Source organism: Ictalurus furcatus, chromosome 1 (assembly GCF_023375685.1).
Source record: "Ictalurus furcatus strain D&B chromosome 1, Billie_1.0, whole genome shotgun sequence".
NCBI lineage: Eukaryota > Metazoa > Chordata > Actinopteri > Siluriformes > Ictaluridae > Ictalurus > Ictalurus furcatus.
This window is the reverse complement of record NC_071255.1, coordinates 8,507,796-8,534,725: the sequence shown is the minus strand read 5'-3', so window position 1 is coordinate 8,534,725 and position 26,930 is coordinate 8,507,796. Positions and strand designations below refer to the sequence as shown.

Sequence of the window (26,930 nt, the reverse complement as noted above, 5' to 3'; positions counted from 1 at the left end):
CAGCAGATTCTTTTCAGGAATCTCCTGTTAAAGGGCTCCATTCATCATTCCTTCAATTATATCAAGTCTGCCAGTACCATGCGATGAAAAACAGCCCACACCATGATGCTTCCACCTCCAAACTTCACTGTTGGTATAGTGTTTTAAGGGTGATGTGCAGTGCCATTTCTTCTCCAAACATTGTGTGTAGTATGACAGCCAAAGAGTAAAATTTTGCTCTCGTCTGACCAGACTACACTCTCCCAGTATTTCATAGAATTGTTCAAATTAATTGTAGCTTTTTTCCTGTGTCATTCCAGTTTATTATACATAAATTTATTTATGGAGTTTAATGTTGTGAATTCTTTATATTTCTGGATTTTTTGAGTAAATACTGATGTCTGGTGAAAATGTCATGTGGATAGCCTCATTGGAAATATATTTACTGAAAAAAATGTTGACGCATTCAATACTTATTTCCCCACTGTATGTAGTTTTAATGATTAGTCTATATCATGTATAATGAGGTCACAAGTCTCGCGATATGCTGCAGTGGACTGAAGGCGGATGCAACAAGCACTCAATTTTTTTAACAGCTCAGTCCTGCAATATAATGAAGCCCTGAGAGGCCATGCAACATTAATTTTTTCTTTCTTGTTTTCTCGTAATCTTGACATAACAAAACTTTTTTTTTTTTGGGGGGGGGGGGGGGAGGACACGGATTCTTTGTTATTGTACCCATCAAATGACTGGGATATGCTGCTTCATCTTGAACCCAGGTTTTATATCATATAAATAGAAAGGACAGACTTTCAAGGAGAGATGTGACTTGTCTGAGATTCAGGATTTTACCTTCATTTTAATCAGATCTGAAGTAACTAGTAACTTGCTACTCGAGTAGTCTTCTCATTGGATACTTTAGTACTCTTCTCAAGTAATTATTAACATTACTACGTTTACTCTTACTTGAGTAACTATTTTTATAAGTAGTTTTACTTATACTTGAGTACAATTTTTGGATAATCTTCCCACCTCTGCTATGGAGCAGCAGGGTGCCACAGGAGAGCGATGGTGTGTGGCCCCCTGGTGTAAAGTCAGAACAAATCAACCAGCTAGATTTGAATCAAGTTCTTTTTGCTGGTTTGAATTGTCATGTGTTGGTTTGATCAGATAGTGTAACGATCAGCTACAGTAACCATCAGGGTGTCACATGGCTGAGCAGCTTCTTCCTCCATACACCGAATGTCCTGAGCATACGTATACAGTTATCCTCTTTGAGGACAACTCATCTGCTGGTGCTGTCAAGTAGTGGTTGCTGGGACAGAATGCACAAGCCCATGACTGGCTTTACCATCAACTATAAGCTTTTCCTCCAGAAATTGTCCATTTTTGCCTTTGCAGGGATACATCAGGGTTTTAAGATTGCCCTGATGCCATGATGACTCTGCATTAAACCCCTTGAATTAAAGCTGAAAGTCTACATTTCAATAACATATTTATTGCTTAATTTCAACTCCATTGTGGTGGTGTACAGAGGTAAAAGTACGAAAAGGGTTAGTAAATCTTTATTGCAGTGATGTAGACTTAGTGGAGGACTTGCATTACCCAATTTTCAATTCTATTAGTGGACTGTGCACAAACTTTGCTACTGGGTTAAATCTCCTGGATCTTCTTTGTGTAAATTGGAACTATCTTCTTGTAGGGAATCCTCTTTACCTGCTTTACTTTATTCCTCTCTACCTACAAAACTCTCCCTATATACTGATAATCAAATTGTCCTCAACACACTTAAGACTTGGTATCAATTTAGACGGCGCTTTAAATTTGTAGGTGCATCCTCTTTGGGTCCTTTAGACAACAGCCACCTATTTCATCCATCGTGTTTGGACTCTACATTTTCAGTGTGGTATGACAAGGGCATTAAACAAGTTAGAAATCTGTATGCCGATGGTGTCTTTGATAGCTTTGCCAATCTGTTATCTACTTATGACCTCCCTGTGACGCATCTCTTTCGTTATTTTCAAATTCGGAATTTCATTTCTAGATGTTTTCCTAATTTCCCCTCTGCGCCTCCTGAACAGGCTTGGGAAAGCTTGTTTTCAAACAATCCACATCAGAGAGGAATGATTTTTAGGATTTATGATTTTATTCTGACGCTAGGTAGTGAGGCGAGCACCAAAATTAAGAATGCGTGGTAAACGGAGTTAGGAGTACAGATAAGTGAGGAGTGTCGGGAACATGCAATAGGGAGGATACAGTCTACCACTTCTTGTGCTCATCTTGGACTTATCCAGTTCAAAGTTTTTTGTTTTTGTTTTCGGTGTTTGTACTTTTTAATTTTGTTTTCCTTTGTTAGTATAAAAAGAAAAAAAAACTGTGAATGATTGCTGCTGTGTGTCAGTCGGTTTGTTTTTCTTCTCAATAAAACTTTATTGGACAAAAAAAGTACAAAAAGTCCATACTTATGGACCTAAGTCTGTGAGCTGTCACGTATAAATAGTTTAACTGAATCACCATTGTTATCATAATGTGTGAAGCCAAAAACAGCACTTGATTTAAGTGTAATGAATAATGGCTTATGTTGAATAAGGTTACATAAAACATTAACGACTGAAGACAATTTTTCATTACTTACAGCCATTGATTTATTTTAAATAAAAAAAGCAGTAAATATTATTGTTAAATTAAAGGAAGCCATAACTAAATCACTGAACCTTTACCCATGTCTGAATGCTATCTATCCTTTTATTAGGCCATGACAGTCTGACATCTATCAGAGTGTTAAGTGAACTTTAGGCTCTGTGATAACTGATGGTCCATTTAGACGGTTATGATGTGTAGCGTTGACAGCAATGCACTACCTCCTGGACTTTGGGTTTTCAATACAACACACACCTCTTTAAAGTATATATACTGACTACTACAACAACCTCACACACACAGCTGGCATCTGACAGAGCACAGAGATAAAGGTAAGAAAAAGCTTGTATTTTTGATATTGTTTGTTACATTGATTGTATTGTTACTGTCTACATATTTATGCAATTCATCACATGTGTTATAAATAAATACATACCATACAATTTTTTTACAGACTCAAAACAAGAACCATGAAGGTGTTTGTGGTACTGTTTCTGGCTGTGTTCACAGGTATTTTCATATCTTGTATTTAATGCTGCCTACTATTTATATACATATTGGTAGTACAGAATCCTACAAATGCAAGAATATATATTAATCTTTAAACCTACTGAAATTGTTTGGTTCTTTCACCAGGTTGCCAGGCCAACTTGTTCTCTGCTGATGAGCCCAAACCACAGCTGGAGCAGCTGACTGATGCTTTCTGGGAATATGTTGCCAAGGCAACACACACCGCTGAAGACACACTGAAAACAATTAGAGAGTCTCAACTGGGCCAGGAAGTCAAGTAAGTTAACAGAATTTACTGTCTTCATTGTGTCTCAAGTCATCTTTCCTTATGTATGAATGTTTCACCTTATTTTTCTCTATAGCACTAGACTTACAGAAGGTGCTAATGTGGCCAGTGAGTATGCTGTCACTCTCCAGAAACAAGTGAGCCCTCTAGCCCAGGACATCATAACCAAAATCACCAAGGAGGCTGAAGTTCTGAAGGAGCGCCTTGAGCAGGACCTGACCACTGTGAAGGACAAACTGGAGCCCTATGCTGATGATCTGAAGACCCAAATTCAGCAGAGAGTGGAGGAGCTGAGAGTAGCTGTGGCTCCTTATGCCGAGTCCTTTGACTCTGAAGCTCTGAAAACCACGGTGCTGCAGAAGACCGAGGAGCTCAGGGGGAGTCTGGAGGAGAAAGTGAAGGAGCTGCAGTCCCAGCTGGAGCCCTACACTGATGAACTCAGACAGAAAGTAGATCAGCACCTGCAGGAATTCCAGAAGACCGTGGGCCCTCTGACTGAAGATCTTCAGGCCAAGGTTGCTGAGAGAGCCACTTTGGTTCAGCAGGGTCTGGCTCCCTATGGTGAGGACCTGAGAGAGAAACTGTACCCCTATGCCCAGAACCTGAAGGACCAGCTCACCTCTCTTTATGAGTCCTTCACCAAGACCAACTAAATACTCTAAACACCACATTTCCCCCACTGGATTAATTTTACACTCATGAAAACTGGTAAAACTACCATTCTGTATTTTGATATAAATCAGAACATTTTGCAAAAATACAAAGACAAACTGTTAAACTTGCTAAAGGACCAGTGAATTTCTCCTGTGCCAGGAACATTAATATCAAAATGTATCTATGTATTAATGGCATGCTTCTAAGGAGCTGTTTGTCCTTTGTGAACATGCTTTGTATCATGTCTAAAGCAATAATATATTTTCATTTCTTGCATATATCCTATATTAAAACATCTGCCAAATTGAATGTGTAAAATATTTGTATAAATATTATGTTATTATGTTCTTTGAATGTTGCGAAAAAGAAAACCAAATGGTTTTTATAGATGTAAATCAATCTAGTAACAGTACTGTTTTGACAGATTCTAGCTAATCTAATGAACTAGGGCTACTACTAGTCAGTTCTGTGGTGTTCAAATGAAGTATGTTATGTTAAATATTTAAAAATAAACAGTTAGTAGTGCATTTACAATCAAGAAATAATAAAAGATGTCCAGAAATCTTGTGGAGATGCATGTAAATGACAAATTCTTAAAAAAAAAAACAACAACCAAAAACAAAACAATAAAACACCACCACAACAAACATTTCTTTGCCAATTGTGACAATGGTCATAAAAATTCATTACAGTTTATTTATTGTGAAGTGTTTATTATTGTTTTAATAAACATGTTTTAGATGAATTAAAATCTATTTCTGAGTACATCTCTGGAATATTGCAGCACATTGTTTAGTGAAGTTTACTGATGATCTTCTTATGAGATGGTAGAATGAACGTTTCACGAGTAGTAGGCTATTGTTATGGTATGAAATAAGTGGAAAGATCCCATATATACCATAGCAAGCTTTCCACATAGCAGCTTGATACTATGGTTGGAACTACAGGTGACCTGCCCTTCAAAGCTGGTGATAGCCTGCTCTCATCTCTTCTGCAATGAGTATAGGCTTAACATTACAATGTTTTTCAAGTTATATGCTACAGAACTCCATGGCACCCACTATAACTAGGGGTGCTTACAGGCACAGCTGACAGGATCTAAACTAGCCGTGGCAGCCACTCTTAAATAGCAGGAGCCCAAGTGAGATAGTGCTACACAACCCACAGCAAAGAATGTGCTTTTTAACACAGCATTGGTCAAACATAATTCATTATTCACCAAAGCAAGCATTAAAGGAGGACTACTCTCAAATTTTGTGTCATTTTAGCTAATATAATGGATCACAAGCAAATAGTTATGGACCACAGGCCTGCCATTGATGGCTATATTGCATTGTTGGTTGTTTCACCAGATGAAGCACTACCCTAGATGTGCACTGCCCAAGTGCTGAATAGAATGATGATGTTCTAGTGATAACTGGCAAGTCTTTAAAAAACAAAACAAAACTCCAATCTACACACATTGACTGCTCTGTGGTGGAGCTGGTCAACAAAATGCTCTTAGCAGTAGGAAATTCAGTAGAACGGTTCTCTGCCAACCTGGTTTATGCATGACAAATGTGGTTAGCACAGTCTGTTCTGCCATGTGTACCCAAGCAACCTTGCAAATCTACCATGTGTTCCAAGATTGTTCTTTAGAGCTGACACCAAAGAAGAGTATATGATTAAAAATCATGAAGTGAGCACAACCAAATCGATTGTTTATGCAACACTTTAGGTCACTGCAACCTGGATCTTTTTTGCAATCTCCACATAGAACCGCCTGCCTTAGAAAGCTGTACAGGCAGGTAGAGTCACTTCTTACCTTTACAAGTGGTTTATCAGCCTATAGCTGGACTCCAAATGCTACAACAGATGCTTGCACTTGTCTCAGTGAGGGAGGCACATACTCAGCTAATACAGGCTGGGGAGCAGAGGTAGGTAGAAATGTGCTACTTTGTTTAATTTACTTGAGTAACTTTTTTTTTTTTTTTTAAATGACTTTTAAGAGTAGGTTTAACTGATCATACTCTTACTCAAGTTAATTTTTAATCACGGAAATGTATTCACCTCCTCAGTGTGAACCCTCGCAAAGCTGGTGGACCAGATGGCATCCCAAGCCTCATACTCAAGGAATGTGCCCCCCCCGCCCCCCAAACACAAACACACACACACACACACATACATACATACATCTTCCCCCCACACACCAGCCCCCCAAGGACTGTGATCATAACCCCCCACTGCATTATCGTCACTTTAATATAATACAATACAAAGAACTGTATGACTCTACCTCATGCTACAAGTGCAATATTATCATTACATTACTGTGTGCAATAACTGTGTATCGCATTGCCATGTGATGTGCTAAAAATGACAACATAGCTGACTTTGACTTTGTACTTTTATTTCGCTACATTCGATGGCATCCCTCCATTACTGCTAAATGTTTATAAATATACAGTGGGTGAAATAAGTATTGAACACGTCAACATTTTTTTCAGTAAATATATTTCCAATGAGGCTATTCACTTAAAATTTTCACCAGACTTTGGTATTAACTCACCAAATCCGGAAATATAAAGAAATCCAAACATTAAAGTCCATAAATGAAATTATGTGTAATAAAGCGGAATGAGGTGATTGACTGGGACATTCTAACTCCTTGATTTTTTTTTCTCTGAAATCAAGTGAGAGTTTCCTTTGCTTATGGTTTGGATCGTTGTCCTGCTGGACGGTCCACCCACGTCTCATCTTCAACATCCTAGTGGATGGCAGCAGATTCTTTTCAAGAATCTCCTGTTAAAGGGCTCCATTCATCATTCCTTCAATTATATCAAGTCTGCCAGTACCATGCGATGAAAAACAGCCCACACCATGATGCTTCCACCTCCAAACTTCACTGTTGGTATAGTGTTTTAAGGGTGATGTGCAGTGCCATTTCTTCTCCAAACCTGGAATGTAGTATGACAGCCAAAGAGTAAAATTTTGCTCTCGTCTGACCAGACTACACTCTCCCAGTATTTCATAGAATTGTCCAAATGAGTTGTAGCTTTTTTCCTGTGTCATTCCAGTTTATTATACATAACTTTATTATGGAGTTTAATGTTGTGAATTCTTGATATTTTTGGATTTTTTTGAGTAAATACTGATGTCTGGTGAAAATTTCATGTGGATAGCCTCATTGGAAATATATTTACTGAAAAAAATGTTGACGCATTCAATACTTATTTCCCCCACTGTATGTAGTTTTAATAATTAGTCTATATCATGTATAATGAGGTCACAAATCTCGCGATATGCTGCAGTGGTCTGAAGGCGGATGCAACAAGCACTCAATTTTTTTAACAGCTCAGTCCTGCAATATAATGAAGCCCTGAGTGGCCATGCAACATTAATTTTTTCTTTCTTGTTTTCTCATAATCTCGACATAACAAAAGTTGTTTTTTTTGGGGGGTGTGAGATTTTGGGTTGAGAATGATGGTTTCTTTGTTATTGTACCCATCAAATGACTGGGATATGCTGCTTCATCTTGAACCCAGGTTTTATATCATATAAACAGAAAGGACAAACTTTCAAGGAGAGATGTGACTTGTCTGAGATTCAGAATTTTACCTTCATTTTATTCAGATCCGAAGTAACTAGTAACTTGCAACTCAAGTAGTCTTCTCTTTGGATACTTTAGTACTCTTCTCAAGTAATTATTAGCATTATTACGTTTACTCTTATACTTGAGTAATTATTTTTATAAGTAGTTTTACTTATACTTGAGTAAAATTTTTGGATAATCTTCCCACCTCTGCTATGGAGCAGCAGGGTGCCACAGGAGAGCGATGGTGTGTGGCCCCCTGGTGTAAAGTCAGAACAAATCAACCAGCTAGATTTGAATCAAGTTCTTTTTGCTGGTTTGAATTGTCATGTGTTGGTTTGATCAGATAGTGTAACGATCAGCTACAGTAACCATCAGGGTATCACATGGCTGAGCAGCTTCTTCCTCCATACACCGAATGTCCTGAGCATACGTATACAGTTATCCTCTTTGAGGACAACTCATCTGCCGGGCTTGTCGAACAGTGGTTGCTGGGACAGAATGCACAAGCCCATGACTGGCTTTACCACCAACTATAAGCTTTTCCTCCAGAAATTGTCCATTTTTGCCTTTGCAGGGATACATCAGGGTTTTAAGATTGCCCTGATGCCATGATGACTCTGCAATAAACCCCTTGAATTAATGCTGAAAGTCTACACTTCAATGACATATTTATTGCTTAATTTCAACTCCACTGTGGTGGTGTACAGAGGTAAAAGTACAAAAAGTCCATACTTATGGACCTAGGTCTGTGAGCTGTCATGTATAAGTAGTTTAAACGAACTGCCATTGTTATCATAATGTGTGAAGCCAAAAACAGCACTTGATTTAAGTGTAATGAATAATGGTTTATGTTGAATAAGGTTACATAAAACATTAACGACTGAAGAAAATTTTTCATTACTTACAGCCATTGATTTATTTTAAATAAAAAAGCAGTAAATATTATTAAATTAAAGGAAGCCATAACTTAATCACTGAACCTTTATCCATGTCTGCATGCTATCTATCCTTTTATTAGGCCATGACAGTCTGACATCTATCAGAGTGTTAAGTGAACTTTAGGCTCTGTGATAACTGATGGTCCATTTAGACGGTTATGATGTGTAGCGTTGACAGCAATGCACTACCTCCTGGACTTTGGGTTTTCAATACAACACACACCTCTTTACAGTATATATACTGACTACTACATCAACCTCACACACACAGCTGGCATCTGTCAGAGATAAAGGTAAGAAAAAGCATGTATTTTTCATTACAATACAATTTTACAATACAATCAATGTAATAAACAATATAAAAAAAGTACATTTACATTTAAATGAATAAATGTAAATGTAAATGTACATTTTTGATATTGTTTGTTACATTGATTGTATTGTTACTGTCTACATATTTATGCAATTCATCACATGTGTTATAAATAAATACATACTATACAATTTTTTTACAGACTCAAAACAAGAACCATGAAGGTGTTTGCGGTACTGTTTCTGGCTGTGTTCACAGGTATTTTCATATCTTGTATTTAATGCTGCCTACTATTTATATATATATTGGTAGTACATAATCCTACAAATACAAGAATGTATAGTACCGGTAATCTTTAAACCAACTGAAATTGTTTGGTTCTTTCACCAGGTTGCCAGGCCAACTTGTTCTCTGCTGATGAGCCCAAACCACAGCTGGAGCAGCTGACTGATGCTTTCTGGGAATATGTTGCCAAGGCAACACACACCGCTGAAGACACACTGAAAACAATTAGAGAGTCTCAACTGGGCCAGGAAGTCAAGTAAGTTAACAGAATTTACTGTCTTCATTGTGTCTCAAGTCATCTTTCCTTATGTATGAATGTTTCTCCTTATTTTTCTCTATAGCACTAGACTTACAGAAGGTGCTAATGTGGCCAGTGAGTATGCTGTCACTCTCCAGAAACAAGTGAGCCCTCTAGCCCAGGACATCATAACCAAAATCACCAAGGAAGCTGAAGTTCTGAAGGAGCGCCTTGAGCAGGACCTGACCACTGTGAAGGACAAACTGGAGCCCTATGCTGATGATCTGAAGACCCAAATTCAGCAGAGAGTGGAGGAGCTGAGAGTAGCTGTGGCTCCTTATGCCGAGTCCTTTGACTCTGAAGCTCTGAAAACCACGGTGCTGCAGAAGACCGAGGAGCTCAGGGGGAGTCTGGAGGAGAAAGTGAAGGAGCTGCAGTCCCAGCTGGAGCCCTACACTGATGAACTCAGACAGAAGTAGATCAGCACCTGCAGGAATTCCAGAAGACCGTGGGCACTCTGACTGAAGATCTTCAGGCCAAGGTTGCTGAGAGAGCCACTTTGGTTCAGCAGGGTCTGGCTCCCTATGGTGAGGACCTGAGAGAGAAACTGGACCCCTATGCCCAGAACCTGAAGGACCAGCTCACCTCTCTTTATGAGTCCTTCACCAAGACCAACTAAATACTCTAAACACTACTTTTCCCCCACTGGATTAATTTTACACTCATGAAAACTGCTAAAACTACCATTCTGTATTTTGATATAAATCCCAACATTTTGCAAAAATACAAAAACAAACTGTTAAACTTGCTAAAGGACCAGTGAATTTCTCCTGTGCCAGGAACATTAATATCAAAATGTATCTATGTATTAATGGCATGCTTCTAAGGAGCTGTTTGTCCTTTGTGAACATGTTTTGTATCATGTCTAAAGCAATAATATATTTCCATTTCTTGCATATATCCGATATTAAAACATCTGCCAAATTGAATGTGTAAAATATTTGTATAAATATTATGTTATTATGTTCTTTGAATGTTGCGAAAAAGAAAACCAAATGGTTTTTATAGATGTAAATCAATCTAGTAACAGTACTGTTTTGACAGATTCTAGCTGTTCTAATGAACTAGGGCTACTACTAGTCAGTTCTGTGGTGTTCAAATGAAGTATGTTATGTTAAATATTTAAAAGTAAACAGTTAGTAGTGCATTTACAATCAAGAAATAATAAAAGATGTCCAGAAATCTTGTGGAGATGCATGTAAATGACAAATTCTTAAAAAAAAAAACAACAACCAAAAACAAAACAATAAAACACCACCACAACAAACATTTCTTTGCCAATTGTGGCAATTGTCATAAAAATTCATTACAGTTTATTTATTGTGAAGTGTTTATTATTGTTTTAATAAACATGTTTTAGATGAATTAAAATCTATTTCTGAGTACATCTCTGGAATATTGCAGCACATTGTTTAGTGAAGTTTACTGATGATCCTCTTATGAGATGGTAGAATGAACGTTTCACGAGTAGTAGGCTATTGTTATGGTATGAAACAAGTGGAAAGATCCCATATATACCATAGCAAGCTTTCCATGTAGCAGCTTGATACTATGGTTGGAACTACAGGTGACCTGCCCTTCAAAGCTGGTGATAGCCTGCTCTCATCTCTTCTGCAATGAGTATAGGCTTAACATTACAATGTTTTTCAAGTTATATGCTACAGAACTCCATGGCACCCACTATAACTAGGGGTGCTTACAGGCACAGCTGACAGGATCTAAACTAGCCGTGGCAGCCACTCTTAAATAGCAGGAGCCTAAGTGAGATAGTGCTACACAACCCACAGCAAAGAATGTGCTTTTTAACACAGCATTGGTCAAACATAATTCATTATTCACCAAAGCAAGCATTAAAGGAGGACTACTCTCAAATTTTGTGTCATTTTAGCTAATATAATGGATAACAAGCAAGCAGTTATGGACCACATGCCTGCCATTGATGGCTATATTACATTGTTGGTTGTTTCACAAGATGAAGCACTACCCTAGATGTGCACTGCCCAAGTGCTGAATAGAATGATGATGTTCTAGTGATAACTGGCATGTCTTTAAAAAACAAAACAAAACTCCAATCTACACACATTGACTGCTCTGTGGTAGAGCTGGTCAACAAAATGCTCTTAGCAGTAGGAAATTCAGTAGAACGGTTCTCTGCCAACCTGGTTTATGCATGACAAATGTGGTTAGCATAGTCTGCGCTGCCATATGTGCACAAGCAACCTTGCAAAACTACCCTGTGTTCCAAGATTGTTCTTTAGAGCTGACACCAAAGAAAAGTATATGATTAAAAATCATGAAGCGAGCACAACCAAATCGATTGTTTATGCAACACTTTAGGTCACTGAAACCTGGGTCTTTTTTGCAATCTCCACATAGAACCGCCTGCCTTAGAAAGCTGTACAGGCAGGTAGAGTCACTTCTTACCTTTACAAGTGGTTTATCAGCCTATAGCTGGACTCCAAATGCTACAACAGATGCTTGCACTTGTCTCAGTGAGGGAGGCACATACTCAGCTAATACAGGCTGTGGAGCAGAGGTAGGTAGAAATGTGCTACTTTGTTTCATTTACTTGAGTAACTTTTTTTTTTTTTTTTTTTTTCAAAAGAAGACTTTTAACAGTAGGTTTAACTGATCATACTCTTACTCAAGTTAATTTTTAATCACGGAAATGTATTCACCTCCTCAGCGTTATCCCTCGCAAAGCTGGTGGACCAGATGGCATCCCAAGCCGCATACTCAAGGAATGTGCCCCCCCACCCCAGAACACACACACACACACACACACACACACACACACACACACACACACACACACACACACATACATACATCTTCCCCCCACACCCCAGCCCCCCAAGGACTGTGATCATAACCCCCCACTACATTATCATCACTTTAATATAATACATTACAACCAATTGGATGACTCTACCTCACGCAACAAGTGCAATATTATTATTACATTACTGTGTGCAATAACTGTGTATCGCATTGACATGTGATGTGCTAAAAATGACAACATACAGTGAGGGAAAAAAGTATTTGATCCCCTGCTAATTTTGTACGTTTGCCCACTGACAAAGAAATGATCAGTCTATAATTTTAATGGTAGTTGTATTTGAACAGTGAGAGACAGAATAACAACAAAAAAATCCAGAAAAACGCATGTCAAAAATTTTATAAATTAATTTGCATTTTAATGAGGGAAAAAAGTATTTGACCCCCTCTCAATCAGAAAGATTTCTGGCTCCCAGGTGTCTTTTATACAGGTAACGAGCTGAGATTAGGAGCACACTCTTAAAGGGAGTGCTCCTAATATCAGTTTGTTACCTGTATAAAAGACACCTGTCCACAGAAGCAATCAATCAGTCATATTCCAAACTCTCCACCATGACCAAGACCAAAGAGCTCTCCAAGGATGTCAGGGACAAGACTGTAGACCTACACAAGTCTGGAATGGGCTACAAGACCATCGCCAAGCAGCTTGGTGAGAAGGGGACAACAGTTGGTGCGATTATTCGCAAATGGAAGAAACACAAAAGAACTGTCAATCTCCCTCGGCCTGGGACTCCATGCAAGATCTCACCTCGTGGAGTTGCATTGATCATGAGAACAGTGAGGAATCAGCCCAGAACTACACGGGAGGATCTTGTCAATGATCTCAAGGCAGCTGGGACCATAGTCACCAAGAAAACAATTGGTAACACACTACGCTGTGAAGGACTGAAATCCTGCAGCGCGCGCAAGGTCCGCTGCTCAAGAAAGCACATATACATGCCCGTCTGAAGTTTGCCAATGAACATCTGAATGATTCTGAGGACAACTGGGTGAAAGCGTTGAGGTCAGATGAGACCAAAATGGAGCTCTTTGGCATCAACTCAACTCGCCGTGTTTGGAGGAGGAGGAATGCTGCCTATGACCCCTGGAACACCATCCCCACCGTCAAACATGGAGGTGGAAACATTATGCTTTGGGGTGTTTTTCTGCTAAGGGGACAGGACAACTTCACCGCATCAAAGGGACGATGGACGGGGCCATGTACCGTCAAATCTTGGGTGAAAACCTCCTTCCCTCAGACAGGGCATTGAAAATGGGTCGTGGATGGATATTCCAGCATGACAATGACCCAAAACACATGGCCAAGGCAACAAAGGAGTGGCTCAAGAAGAAGCACATTAAGGTCCTGGAGTGACCTAGGCAGTCTCCAGACCTTAATCCCATAGAAAATCTGTGGAGAGAGCTGAAGGTTCGAGTTGCCAAACGTCAGCCTTGAAACCTTAATGATTTGGAGAAGATCTGCAAAGAGGAGTGGGACAAAATCCCTCCTGAGATGTGTGCAAACCTGGTGGCCAACTACAAGAAACGTCTGACCTCTGTGATTGCCAACAAGGGTTTTTAAACCAAGTACTAAGTCATGTTTTGCAGAGGGGTCAAATATTTATTTCCCTCATTAAAATGCAAATCAATTTATAACATTTTTGATGTGCGTTTTTCTGGATTTTTTTGTTGTTATTCTGTCTCTCACTGTTCAAATAAATCTACCATTAAAGTTATAGACTGATCATTTCTTTGTCAGTGGGTAAACATACAAAATCAGCAGGGGATCAAATACTTTTTTCCCTCACTGTAGCTGACTTTGACTTTGTACTTTTATTTCGCTACATTCGATGGCATCCCTCCATTACTGCTAAATGTTTATGAATATACAGTGGGTGAAATAAGTATTGAACACGTCAACATTTTTTTCAGTAAATATATTTCCAATGAGGCTATTCACTTAAAATTTTCACCAGACTTTGGTATTAACTCACCAAATCCGGAAATATAAAGAAATCAAAACAATAAAGTCCATAAATGAAGTTATGTGTAATAAAGCGGAATGAGGTGATTGACTGGGACATTCTAACACCTTGATTTTTTTTCTCTGAAATCAAGTGACAGTTTCCTTTCTTATGGTTTGGATCGTTGTCCTGCTGGACGGTCCACCCACATCTCATCTTCAATATCCTAGTGGATGGCAGCAGATTCTTTTCAGGAATCTCCTGTTAAAGGGCTCCATTCATCATTCCTTCAATTATATCAAGTCTGCCAGTACCATGCAATGAAAAACAGCCTCACACCATGATGCTTCCACCTCCAAACTTCACTGTTGGTATAGGGTTTTAAGGGTGATGTGCAGTGCAATTTCTTCTTCAAACATGGTGTGTAGTATGACAGCCAAAGAGTAAAATTTTGCTCTCGTCTGACCAGACTACACTCTCCCAGTATTTCATAGAATTGTCCAAATGAGTTGTAGCTTTTTTCCTGTGTCATTCCAGTTTATTACATATAACTTTATTATGGAATTTAATGTTGTGAATTCTTGATATTTTTGGATTTTTTTGAGTAAATACTGATGTCTAGTGAAAATTTCATGTGGATAGCCTCATTGGAAATATATTTACTGAAAAAAATGTTGACGCATTCAATACTTATTTCCCCCACTGTATGTAGTTTTAATAATTAGTCTATATCATGTATAATGAGGTCACAAGTCTCGCGATATGCTGCAGTGGACTGAAGGAGGATGCAACAAGCACTCAATTTTTTTAACAGCTCAGTCCTGCAATATAATGAAGCCCTGAGTGGCCATGCAACATTAATTTTTTCTTTCTTTTTTTCTCATAATCTCGACATAACAAAAGTTGTTTTTTGGGGGGGTGTGAGATTTTGGGTTTAGAATGACGGTTTCTTTGTTATTGTACCCATCAAATGACTGGGGTATGCTGCTTCATCTTGAACCCAGGTTTGATATCATGTAAATAGAAAGTACAGACTTTCAAGGAGAGATGTGAGTTGTCTGAGATTCAGAATTTTACCTTCATTTTAATCAGATCCGAAGTAACTAGTAACTTGCTACTCAAGTAGTCTTCTCATTGGATACTTTAGTACTCTTCTCAAGTAATTATTAACATTATTATGTTTACTCTTGCTTGAGTAATTATTTTTATAAGTAGTTTTACTTATACTTGAGTAAAATTTTTGGATAATCTTCCTACCTCTGCTATGGAGCAGCAGGGTGCCACAGGAGAGTGGTGGTGTGTGGCCCCCTGGTGTAAAGTCAGAACAAATCAACCAGATAGATCTGAGTCAAGTTCTTTTTGCTGGTTTGAATTGTCATGTGTTGGTTTGATCAGATAGTGTAACGATCAGCTACAGTAACCATCAGGGTATCACATGGCTGAGCAGCTTCTTCCTCCATACACCGAATGTCCTGAGCATACGTATACAGTTATCCTCTTTGAGGACAACTCATCTGCCGGGGTTGACAAACAGTGGTTGCTGGGACAGAATGCACAAGCCCATGACAATCTTTACCATAAACTATAAGCTTTTCCTCCAGAAATTGTCCATTTTTGCCTTTGCAGGGATACATCAGGGTTTTAAGATTGCCCTGATGCCATGATGACTCTGCAATAAACCCCTTGAATTAATGCTGAAAGTCTACACTTCAATGACATATTTATTGCTTAATTTCAACTCCACTGTGGTGGTGTACGGAGGTAAAAGTACAAAAAGTCCATACTTATGGACCTAGGTCTGTGAGCTGTCATGTATAAGTAGTTTAAACGAACTGCCATTGTTATCATAATGTGTGAAGCCAAAAACAGCAATTGATTTAAGTGTAATGAATAATGGTTTATGTTGAATAAAGTTACATAAAACATTAATGACTGAAGACAATTTTTCATTACTTATAGCCATTGATTTATTTTAAATAAAAAAGCAGTAAATATTATTAAATTAAATGAAGCCATAACTTAATCACTGAACCTTTACCCATGTCTGCATGCTATCTATCCTTTTATTAGGCCATGACAGTCTGACATCTATCAGAGTGTTAAGTGAACTTTAGGCTCTGTGATAACTGATGGTCCATTTAGACGGTTATGATGTGTAGCGTTGACAGCAATGCACAACCTCCTGGACTTTGGGTTTTCAATACAACACACACCTCTTTACAGTATATATACTGACTACTACATCAACCTCACACACACAGCTGGCATCTGTCAGAGATAAAGGTAAGAAAAAGCATGTATTTTTCATTACAATACAATTTTACAATACAAACAATGTAATAAACAATATAAAAAATGTACATTTACATTTAAATGAATAAATGTAAATGTAAATGTACATTTTTGATATTGTTTGTTACATTGATTGTATTGTTACTGTCTACATATTTATGCAATTTATCACGTGTTATAAATAAATACATACCATACAATTTTTTTACAGACTCAAAACAAGAACCATGAAGGTGTTTGCGGTACTGTTTCTGGCTGTGTTCACAGGTATTTTCATATCTTGTATTTAATGCTGCCTACTATTTATATACATATTGGTAGTACATAATCCTACAAATGCAAGAATATATATTAATCTTTAAACCAACTGAAATTGTTTGGCTCTTTCAGCAGGTTGCCAGGCCAACTTGTTCTCTGCTGATGAGCCCAAACCACAGTTGGAGCAACTGACTGATGCTTTCTGGGAATATGTTGCCAAGGCAACACACACCGCTGAGGACACACTGAAAACAATTAGAGAGTCTCAACTGGGCCAGGAAGTCAAGTAAGTTAATAGGATTTACTGACTTTATTGTGTCTCAAGTCATCTTTCCTTATGTATGAATGTTTCTCCTTATTTTTCTCTAAAGCACTAGATTTACAGAAGGTGCTAATGTGGCCAGTGAGTATGCTGTCACTCTCCAGAAACAAGTGAGCCCTCTAGCCCAGGACATCATGACCAAAATCACCAAGGAGGCTGAAGTTCTGAAGGAGCGCCTTGAGCAGGACCTGACCACTGTGAAGGACAAACTGGAGCCCTATGCTGATGATCTGAAGACCCAAATTCAGCAGAGAGTGGAGGAGCTGAGAGTAGCTGTGGCTCCTTATGCTGAGTCCTTTGACTCTGAAGCTCTGAAAACCACCGTGCTGCAGAAGACCGAGGAGCTCAGGGGGAGTCTTGAGGAGAAAGTGAAGGAACTGCAGTCCCAGCTGGAACCCTACACTGATGAACTCAGACAGAAAGTAGAACAGCACCTGCAAGAATTCCAGAAGACCGTGGGCCCTCTGACTGAAGATCTTCAGGCCAAGGTTGCTGAGAGAGCCACTTTGGTTCAGCAAGGTCTGGCTCCCTATGCTGAGGACCTAAGTGAGAAACTGGACCCCTATGCCCAGAACCTGAAGGACCAGCTCACCTCTCTTTATGAGTCCTTTGCCAAGACCAACTAACACAAAAATAACTTCCCACTCCAAATGACTAATACATATGACAAATGCCTTCTTTGCACAAGACAATTCCAATATTCGTATTATGTTATTATAATTGCCTAATTAAACGTATTTATTTCCCACAGAAACTATATATTATGTTATGTCTGGTACAATGTTTCTAATATCTTATAATGTCCTGTATAAAATAAAGAATAATTTGAAAACATATGTTTTTATCAAAGTGATTTACTTTATTAGTCATGACACTTACACACAATATTAATTCCACTAGCGATTTTTTCCCTTAAAATTGTATTGAAATTCAATTGAAAATTGAATAATTGAAATTATTATATCTGTGAATGAAACCCTCATTTGGACAACCAAAAGTATAAGTATTATGTAAAAGGTATCAAAACTATTTAAACTTCTTAAATAGTTTTTTCCTCAGCTTCCGGATAATGTGCCCAGTTCTATGCTGATGTATGAAGAAATTAACTAAAAAGATCCAGAGTGTCATAAAACACTCTGGGCCAGACTGGGTCACTGCCTCAAGAGAGGGTGGCCACCAGTGACAAAAATGAAAACTATGGAAAAATATTTTAACATTTATGGTACACTATTAAAAAGTGGTAAACTGCAAATGTTACCTTAAGGCGCTTTTGATCCAACCCTTACATGTAATTTTACTGGTGTAACCTAATGTATTAAGAGTTGATTCACTATTGTTTAATATTTTATACTTGAATAAATTCAATTAATTACCACATGAAGGACACTTTTAGGTTAACTTTTTTTTTTTCCATTTCCCCCGTATAGATTCATAAAGTTACATTTCTGTGAAGACAGTGTTTTTTTTCCTTCCTTTGCCTTTTCAAATAACACATCAGTAATATTCATCATTGATCCTAACAGCCATTTTCAGACTGATGATTTAATTCTTTAGGACCTATTCAATATAATTCAATGATGTAAAACATTTAAAGAGATATTTTACTCAAATAAAAATACTTTCATCATCCTCATGTAGATACACTTGTTTTGTCTCAGACGTAAAGGCTGCAACAAACCACAAAGGCGTAATATTACAATACTGACAAACACTGACACAATAAATTCGAACAACTTTAAAAACCCAGAAGGCACACTAAAGTTGACCATTTTCGTGGTTTGGCCATAACATCATACAGTATTTCATTCACAATTTCTTTCAGATTTTAAGTATAAGTTAGATTTGAGAGATACACAGAATGAAAATTTTAGCACTGTAACAGTTCAAATGCTACTTTCATGTCTCTTGTATCACACCACGGACTTGCATCTTGCGTCTCAATTATTGATTGTAGTGAAAATGACCTCACAGGACAGTATTAAGATTACTGTAATATCGTTGTTCGTCTTGTTGCTAGGCTGATTGTTTTGTACATTTTAATGGACTCCTTTTCTTCTTAATGGAAGCTTTACGACAATATACTAGTAAGATTATGAAATAATTTAAACTAATAATATTTCATGTCCATGTATGTATTTATTTAATGAGTAAACATATAATAGGCTGAACAATATACAGTCAGCAGGTCATTATCACAAAATAATTCAGTTTGATACAAGACACCCTGAATCACCCTGTCTGGGTTTATTATGTGATAGTGACCATATTAAACCACACACAGAGGCTACCTACCTGTACTTTTGTTTGCATGATAACGTAATATCCACTTGATGACATTATACACTCCATTCAATATCCATGACCATTGCCAGGTTTGAGTGATGAAAGTCTTTGAATCATTAATTTCCCCAGAAACAAAACAAGGCAATCGCAAGACTGCTTGTGGGGGGCGGTATTTCAAACATTAAACTGAAAACATGTGTGGAAGAAATTGAAAGAATCATAAAAAAAAATAAGTGTCATTAAACAGCTGGTGTATGCTTTAAAAAAAAAAAAAAAGAACCTGTAAAGGCTGGCAAGTTGATTTATTCCAATAGAAATATGGAATGACCACTAGATAGTGCCATGGAGTGAGCTGAAGACAGAGCTAAGGAGATGCAACCTAGGTTTATTATATAATACTGTGCAGTTTCACTCTGAGAAACAGGCAATAAATCAATAAAATGTATGAGGAAAAATAAATAAAATTCATTACACATGATGGGTTTTTTTGAGCTCAAATATATGTGCATGACAAATAATGTTAGTACAATGTTTTTTAAAATAAACTTTTAAAAAGTAGCGCAATTGATTATTCCCATGTCTATTATATAGTGAAGCCTTAAACTGCAGAGAACAACAGCACTGAGTATCCTCCTATAAAAATCTGACAAGGTTGGAGAGACTTATAGAGATTTCCCTTTCAAAAAGGGAACTCAACATTGTGTGAGCTCCATGCTGTGGGAAGCGCCCTCGCACGTGACCGGCATCTGAAGCTTGTGTAACATCATGCCTATTTATAGGCCTGCCGTGATCAGGTGACATGGCAATTAAATGGGTCGCATGATATAAAAATGGCACCAGTGAACCATGCCATTAGCCTTATAATCTTCAGACTGCATGGCGATCGTTTGTGTAACGCTTACAAAAAGACTCTTCATTTCTTCTCTATCTTTTCATAAAAAATCTCTTTACTTTTCTGTCCCTTTAAAAAAAGAGAGAGGAAAGTATAAGTGAGAGAGAATTCAGGAAGTGTGTTATGCCTTGCTCCTGTTTCATCAAGGGTGGGGGGGGGGACGCTTTCTGTGTGAAGTGTCTAGGGGTGGTGCACACCAGGACAGCCCTAAAGAGGTCTGGCTGTGCGCATTGTGAATGCCTTACAATCAGGCAGCTCCACTCGGGATTTCATATGGATCTGTCTTCCGGGTCCAGCTCTCCACTGGACTCCTCCTTCCGCTATGGAAAGCCAAAAAAAAAATTCCTCTCTGACTCTGAGGAACCAGAAGGGTGTGCCAAAAACAGTTAGCAACTCTCAAGCATATAAACAGTTGATTGAAGTGATTACTAAGGCTGGATTAGCTCTTTTCTCCCCAGTGAAAATAAATGTCCCTCACACTACAGAAAACTCCTCTTTTTTCCAGACGTGCATGACAAAATATCATGGTTCTTGGGAAAAACTACATAAACCATATTTATAACCCCGCGATGACTAATTATTCGGCCATCATGAGGAATGGGAAGTATGGCTATTTAACAATGCCGAAGGTGAAGGAGGCACTTGCAAGCTATCTCTCTCCATCGATGACAGGTAATTTAGGGGGGCTGGCTTTGCGATACAAGCCATGTAAGGCCACCTTGGCGTTGGTGGGCAAGGCCTATAAGATAGTGGATCTTGCTTGTGGGTCACTGCATACAATGCCAGTGTTGCAGGCCTACCAAGCAGACTTGATGAGTGAGCTCGACATACGGTGGCATTCAGCCAGTTCCTCCCCCAATGTGCCGAGTTCACCTGGGCACCTACGAGTGGAGCCCAGGTCAGCGCTAGTGTGAGGGAGGCACAGAAGGCGAGTGTGGTGGCCCACCTCCCCCCACAGAGAGCCAGGCAAACTGTGTGGCCACAGTCACAGCCTGATAATAGGCCTGATCTGAGAATATTCATAAAGGCCAAGCAGACAAAGAAGGAGCAGTCCTGAGGGGTCACAGAGGGACGTATAAAGGGAAATGAGGTTGTTAGGGTAGTTAGCCCCAGTACTATTGTAGGGCCTCCCATAGCCAAGGCTGTCCCAAGTTTTCAGTGTTCTCTGGTCAGCGAGCTGTCACAGGGCAATGAAAATCTGATGCTTTCCCTCCAATAGAATGTGGAAAAGTTGACATCACTAAAAGACCATCTGGCAGCATGGAAACTACTGCCAAATGTGTCTCCATGGGATCTGTCTACCATAGAAAAGGGTTACCAGGGCCAGTTCAGAGCTCGACACCCCTGTTTCAGAGGTGTGCTCACCACAGTAGTCAGCACAGAGCAGAGCCTGACGTTAGCACAGGAAGTAGGAACCCTCCTTCCTGAGGAGGGAGGGAGGGAGTTTTTACAGACATTATTTCCTGGTCTGCAAAAAATATGGAATTATGCAACCAATTTTAGATCTCTGTCATCTGAACTGTACTCTTCGGACATACAGGTTCAAGATGCTGACACTCAAACTTATCGTTCCACAGATTCAGATTGAGGACAGGTTTGTGACGATAGATCTAAAAGACTCATATTTCTAAATAGAAATATTGCCCAGTTACAGGAAGTTCCTGAGGTTTGCATTTGGAGGCAACACATACCAATATCGGGTTCTTCCCTTTGGGCTAGCTTTATCCCATTGCACCTTCACAAAGTGCATGGATGCCGTTCTGTGATTCCAGGGCACCTCTGCACTAAACTACCTGGACGACTGGTTAATTCTAGCATGATCCAAGGAATTGGTGATTGAACATCAAGATGTTGTTCTTGCCCACATGAAGAGCTTGGGGCTCAGGTTGAACCTCAAGAAAATAATGCTTTCTCCAGTGCAGCGGAGAACTTTTCTAGAGGTTATAAGGATTCTAATACATTGAGGGCATTTCTATCCCCAACATGCGTAGGGTCAATCCTATCAACATTAAGCAAGATAAAACTAGATCATGCCAACCATCATAACGTTGGACATATTGCACAGGAGACCATTTCAGTGGTCGCTGAAAAGTTGGGGTTTCGACTGAGGATGTAACCTCTGAGAGTAATCATGCGGCAATGCCTAGCTTCTCTGAGAATTTGGAGATTTCCCCAGTTTCTAGCTTCGGGTCACATTCTAGGGCCATCTCCTTATCGCATGACGGTAATGACAGACACCTCCCTCACAAGCTGGGGTGTGGTCTTAAATGGCTGTTCAGCTCACGGTCTCTGGAGCAGCCCTCATCTGGAGTGGCATATACACCGTGGCGGCTGTGGCTCAGGTGGTAGAGTGGGTTATCCACTAATTGTAGGGTTGGTGGTTCGATTCCCGGCCCACATGGCTACACATACCGAAGTGTTCTTGGGAAAGACACTGAACCCCAAGTTGCTCCTGATGGCAAGTTAGAGTCTTGCATGGCAACTTTGCTACCATTGGTGTGTGGGTGAATGAGACACAGTGTAAAGTGCTTTGGATAAAAGCGCTATATAAGTGCAGACCATTTACACCGCCTAGCACTGAAATTCTGTCTTCCTCAATTTAGAGGTTGCTAGTTGCAACAGACAACACAGTGGTGGTCTTGTATATCAACCACTACCGAGGATTATGTTTGCACCCCCTGTTCAGGCAGGCACAAGAAATTATTCTCTGGGTAGAGGGAAAGTTTTTGTCAGTGTGCGCAATGTACATTCTGGGCAACTGGAATGTGGGGGCAGACATCTTCTTGAGGCAGGGGCTGAGGCCAAGGGACTGTAGGCTCCATCCACAAGTGGAGTCCATATGGTGGAGGTTCAGCCAAGCAGAAGTGGATGTGTTCGCCTCCGAGGAGACAACACACTGCCTGCTGTGGTTCGCCCTCACTCCTCCCACACCATTGGTGCTGGGCACCATGGTGCACACATGGCCGAGGTCACATCTGTGTATTTTTCCTGTGATCACTCTGCTTCCACAAGTTCTAGCGAGAATTTGCAAGACTGTCTATGTCTGCTGCTAATACCACCTTATTGGCCAGTTCGAATATGGTTCTCTGAGATAATATCCCTGCTGGACGGCACTCCTTGGGAGATTCCCATCCACAGGGATCTAATGTTTCAAGCCAGAGGTCTGATTTATCACCCTCGGCCAGAACTATGGAAACTGTGGGGCCACACTTTTTGTCTTGTGGTGTAAGGTACATCAGCAAGACCCAGTGAACTGCACAATAGCTACAGTTCTGGAGTTCTTACGAGGACGTTTCTCAGCAGGGTTGGCTCCTTCTACAATCAGGGTCTACGTGGCCACCATTTCGGTCAGCCACACCCCTATTGATGGAGCCTCTGTGGAGCAACATCCTCTAACTACCTTCCTGGGACCTTTCTGTCGTCCTGGAAGGTCTGTCAGGTGCCCCATTTGAGACGTTAGAGTCAGCCTCAGAGAAGATTCTGACTCTAAAGGAAGCTCTTCTGCTGGCAGTGGCATCTCTCAAGTGAATAGGAGATTGCTCTCTCTGTTGCCCCTTCCTGCCTTGAGAGAGCAGCTGCTGGTCTGCTTTGGTGGCGACAGTAGAGATGATGCTGTGTCAAAGCAGAGCATCTCCTAATTGGATAAATTAATACATTTAAATTAATAAATGTAAATGGATAGTGCAAGCAATCTCTATCGCTAATGAGGCGCGTGGTCTCGCTACTCCTCTGGGCATAAGGGCTCATTCCACTAGGGGTGTCGCCTCCTCAAAGGCTTTGTCCAAAAGGGGTACCCTTACAGGATGTGTGTACTGCAGTGGGGTGGGCTACGGCACACACATTCATTCGATATTACAGCTTGGATATACATTCCACCCTGGGCTCTAATGTTTTGCAGTGACCCTCAGTCTCTGATCTTTTTTTACAGGTCATACCCTCAGTATGACAGAGTGGGTGTTGTCATTCCCACAGCATGGAGCTCACACAGCATTGAGTTCCCTTTGAAAGGGAACGTCTGGGTTATGCATGTAACCCTGTTCCTGGAGAAGGGAACGATATGTTGCGTAGCTTGGTCATACTGGGGCATGCCTGTGAATTGCGTCTTTGCTTCAGATAATAGAGGTTGACGGCACGGTTCACAGGTGCGGTTTTTATATCATGCAACGGGCTAAATTGCCATGTCACCTGATCACGGCAGGCCTATAAATTGGCATGATGTTACACAAGCTTCAGATGCTGGTCACACATGAGGGTGCTTCCTTCCTACAGTGTGGAGCTCACGCAACATCTCGTTCCCTTCTCAGGGAAAAGGGTTACATACGTAACTCAGATGATCTTCTACCCATCCACCTCCACATGCAGAACATTTCAAGCTCCTTTATATTCTTAACTTGCGCATGTGGAATCTCCTGTGTAGTTCAGACTTCATGGTTTTATTGGACATCCAGAGACTGAAATGGCCTGTATGTTGTCTTTCATGCATCTTTCAGTAACCTCCTCAATGTGTTTGTGAGCAGAATGCTCATACATCCTATTCTTGGCAAATTTTGAACTGTTCCGTATGTTTAATTCTATTTTAACTTAATTCAATTTTAATATCCATTATTTAATATATTGTTTGTGCAGATCAGTAGCCGGTTGTCTCTTTTGTCTTTGGCTTTCCAAATACTGGTGGATTACAAAAGTATATCACTTTATATTTACACCCCAGAGAAACATGGGCATGGTCAACGACAATTATATATATATATATATATATATATATATATATATATATATATATATATAGTAACTAAGATTCGGTGGTAAAACCCAGATTTAGTCATTAGACAAAATGCACAATTAAATCATTGCCAAATTCTGCATGTCAGGAATTGTCCCCACAGATCTGTTTTCTGTCCCTGCCTTTCCCCTTTTCTATGCCAAGAGCTCCCCCCACACAAAGCAGCTCTACCTGTCCAGTCATAATCCTAATCATAGTGTCTGTTAATCAGGCAAAACAACCATGAGCACATGTCCCAACACATGAGGGAAAATACAAGATCACTGGTTTGTAAAAGGAGTAAAACACGTCACACCTCTGGACACCAGTGTCATGTTAAGTTCATATCGTCTGTGTAAACCATAAACACTGTTTTCTCGCCAGTACTGATAAAGCTCTTCAGATGAGAGGTAAAATGCCTATATAATTGAAATACTGAAAGTCCTACTAAAGTGCTACTATGAGAAAAACATGATCAGGTTATCAGCAAATTGTATCTTTGCAATGGCAAGATGAGAAACCATAACAAAAACATTATTTAATAAACACTTCAATTTAGACATGCATATACCATTACCTCTATATAGGTAATGGTATATTGTGGAGGCATACCTCCACATTATTATTATATATAGGCATACCTCCACATTATTATTTATTTCAGTCAGCAAATGTGCATTTTCTTTATTTCTTCATTCACTCGTAATAACCTTATTAATACTTCGGCTTGCAATACAAAACTCACTTGAAAGGGGATCAGTGTAAGTTTCCAGAGTTATCTCATTTTGTTGTTTTAAGTGGTAAAGTTGCATTTCTTCATTCAATATGAATCATTGTAACTTTGCTGTTTGCTCTTCTGTCATGATTACTATGGGCCTGAAGAGCACAAGCCATAAGAATGTCCCCGATATCTCTGAGATCTCTTGCCTTCTGGAAAGTAATTCTGAGCTGCTGCCTGGAAGATGACTGCTAAGATTCAGATGTCTGCTCTTGCTGACACAAAACAGCTGAGAGCCCTTTGACCTGATTTGCTAAGCTGATGTGAAAACAGTGAATAATGCAAAATGAAACAAAGCAGAAAGCACCCACATCTGTCGCAACTAAGCTCTGAATCATAGCCAGCCAAATAAGAGCACAACACAACAGAAAATGGGGTTACAAGAGTTCATAACAGCACCTATACGTTTTACACTGTTATGGTTTACACTTTATTGTTGCACATAGTTTATTTTGCAAGAATTAGCACCTTCTCTCACTGTATATATCACAAATAAACAAACTGTTTGGATCCTTATGGTACCAAATCCTAAACAAATACAACTGTTGTAAAACAAAAAAACAGCACAAGAATTGCATATAAAAGATTATACAACTGTACAGCTTTTTATAATAGAAAATTTGTTCCTGTGTTCCAGTTATGCTACATCTCAAACCTTTATGTGTAAGAAATCTAATTCTCAGCATACAGATTATAATAACCACTCTGATACATCAATCTAAATCTAAAGGACAAAAGTTACAGAAATTTACTACTGCAATTCACCTTTGCTAGTTCAAACTTGTTATGATGACCTAATCTGTCAGCTACAATGAGTATTTGTTGACTGCATAAACCAAGGCATCTATATGTTTTAAGGGTGAAGCCCTTTGCTGTTTGACTGGTCAAAGATTAATGAACGAAAAATGAGTGATCACACAACATACACTGTACTTGCCCTTCTCATGTAATTAACAGGATTAAATAAACCCCCAGTAGATATCTGTTCCCAGCTGGAGTTATATAAATATTGTAAGTGTAAGATCAAAAAACTGCAGATATTCAGATAGTAATGGTCATTCAGATTGTTGCATAATGAGTAAAAA

General features: G+C 39.3%; 2 protein-coding genes and 1 pseudogene across 2 annotated transcripts; all 3 read left to right on the top strand.

Annotated features, from left to right (window-relative positions):
- Window positions 1–2,724: 2,724 nt before the first annotated feature.
- Window positions 2,725–4,223, top strand: LOC128606813 (apolipoprotein A-I-like). The gene is made up of 3 exons (XM_053623261.1): window positions 2,725–3,129; window positions 3,256–3,406; window positions 3,492–4,223. Exons 1-3 carry the CDS (start codon window positions 3,090–3,092, stop codon window positions 4,066–4,068), a joined length of 768 nt encoding a protein of 255 aa, XP_053479236.1. The 5' UTR covers window positions 2,725–3,089; the 3' UTR covers window positions 4,069–4,223.
- A 4,772-nt stretch (window positions 4,224–8,995) lies between these two features.
- Window positions 8,996–11,625, top strand: LOC128609692 (apolipoprotein A-I-like; annotated as a pseudogene).
- Window positions 11,626–16,221: 4,596 nt separating this feature from the next.
- Window positions 16,222–18,015, top strand: LOC128609570 (apolipoprotein A-I-like). The gene is made up of 3 exons (XM_053628153.1): window positions 16,222–16,817; window positions 16,941–17,094; window positions 17,180–18,015. Exons 1-3 carry the CDS (start codon window positions 16,778–16,780, stop codon window positions 17,754–17,756), a joined length of 771 nt encoding a protein of 256 aa, XP_053484128.1. The 5' UTR covers window positions 16,222–16,777; the 3' UTR covers window positions 17,757–18,015.
- Window positions 18,016–26,930: the final 8,915 nt, after the last annotated feature.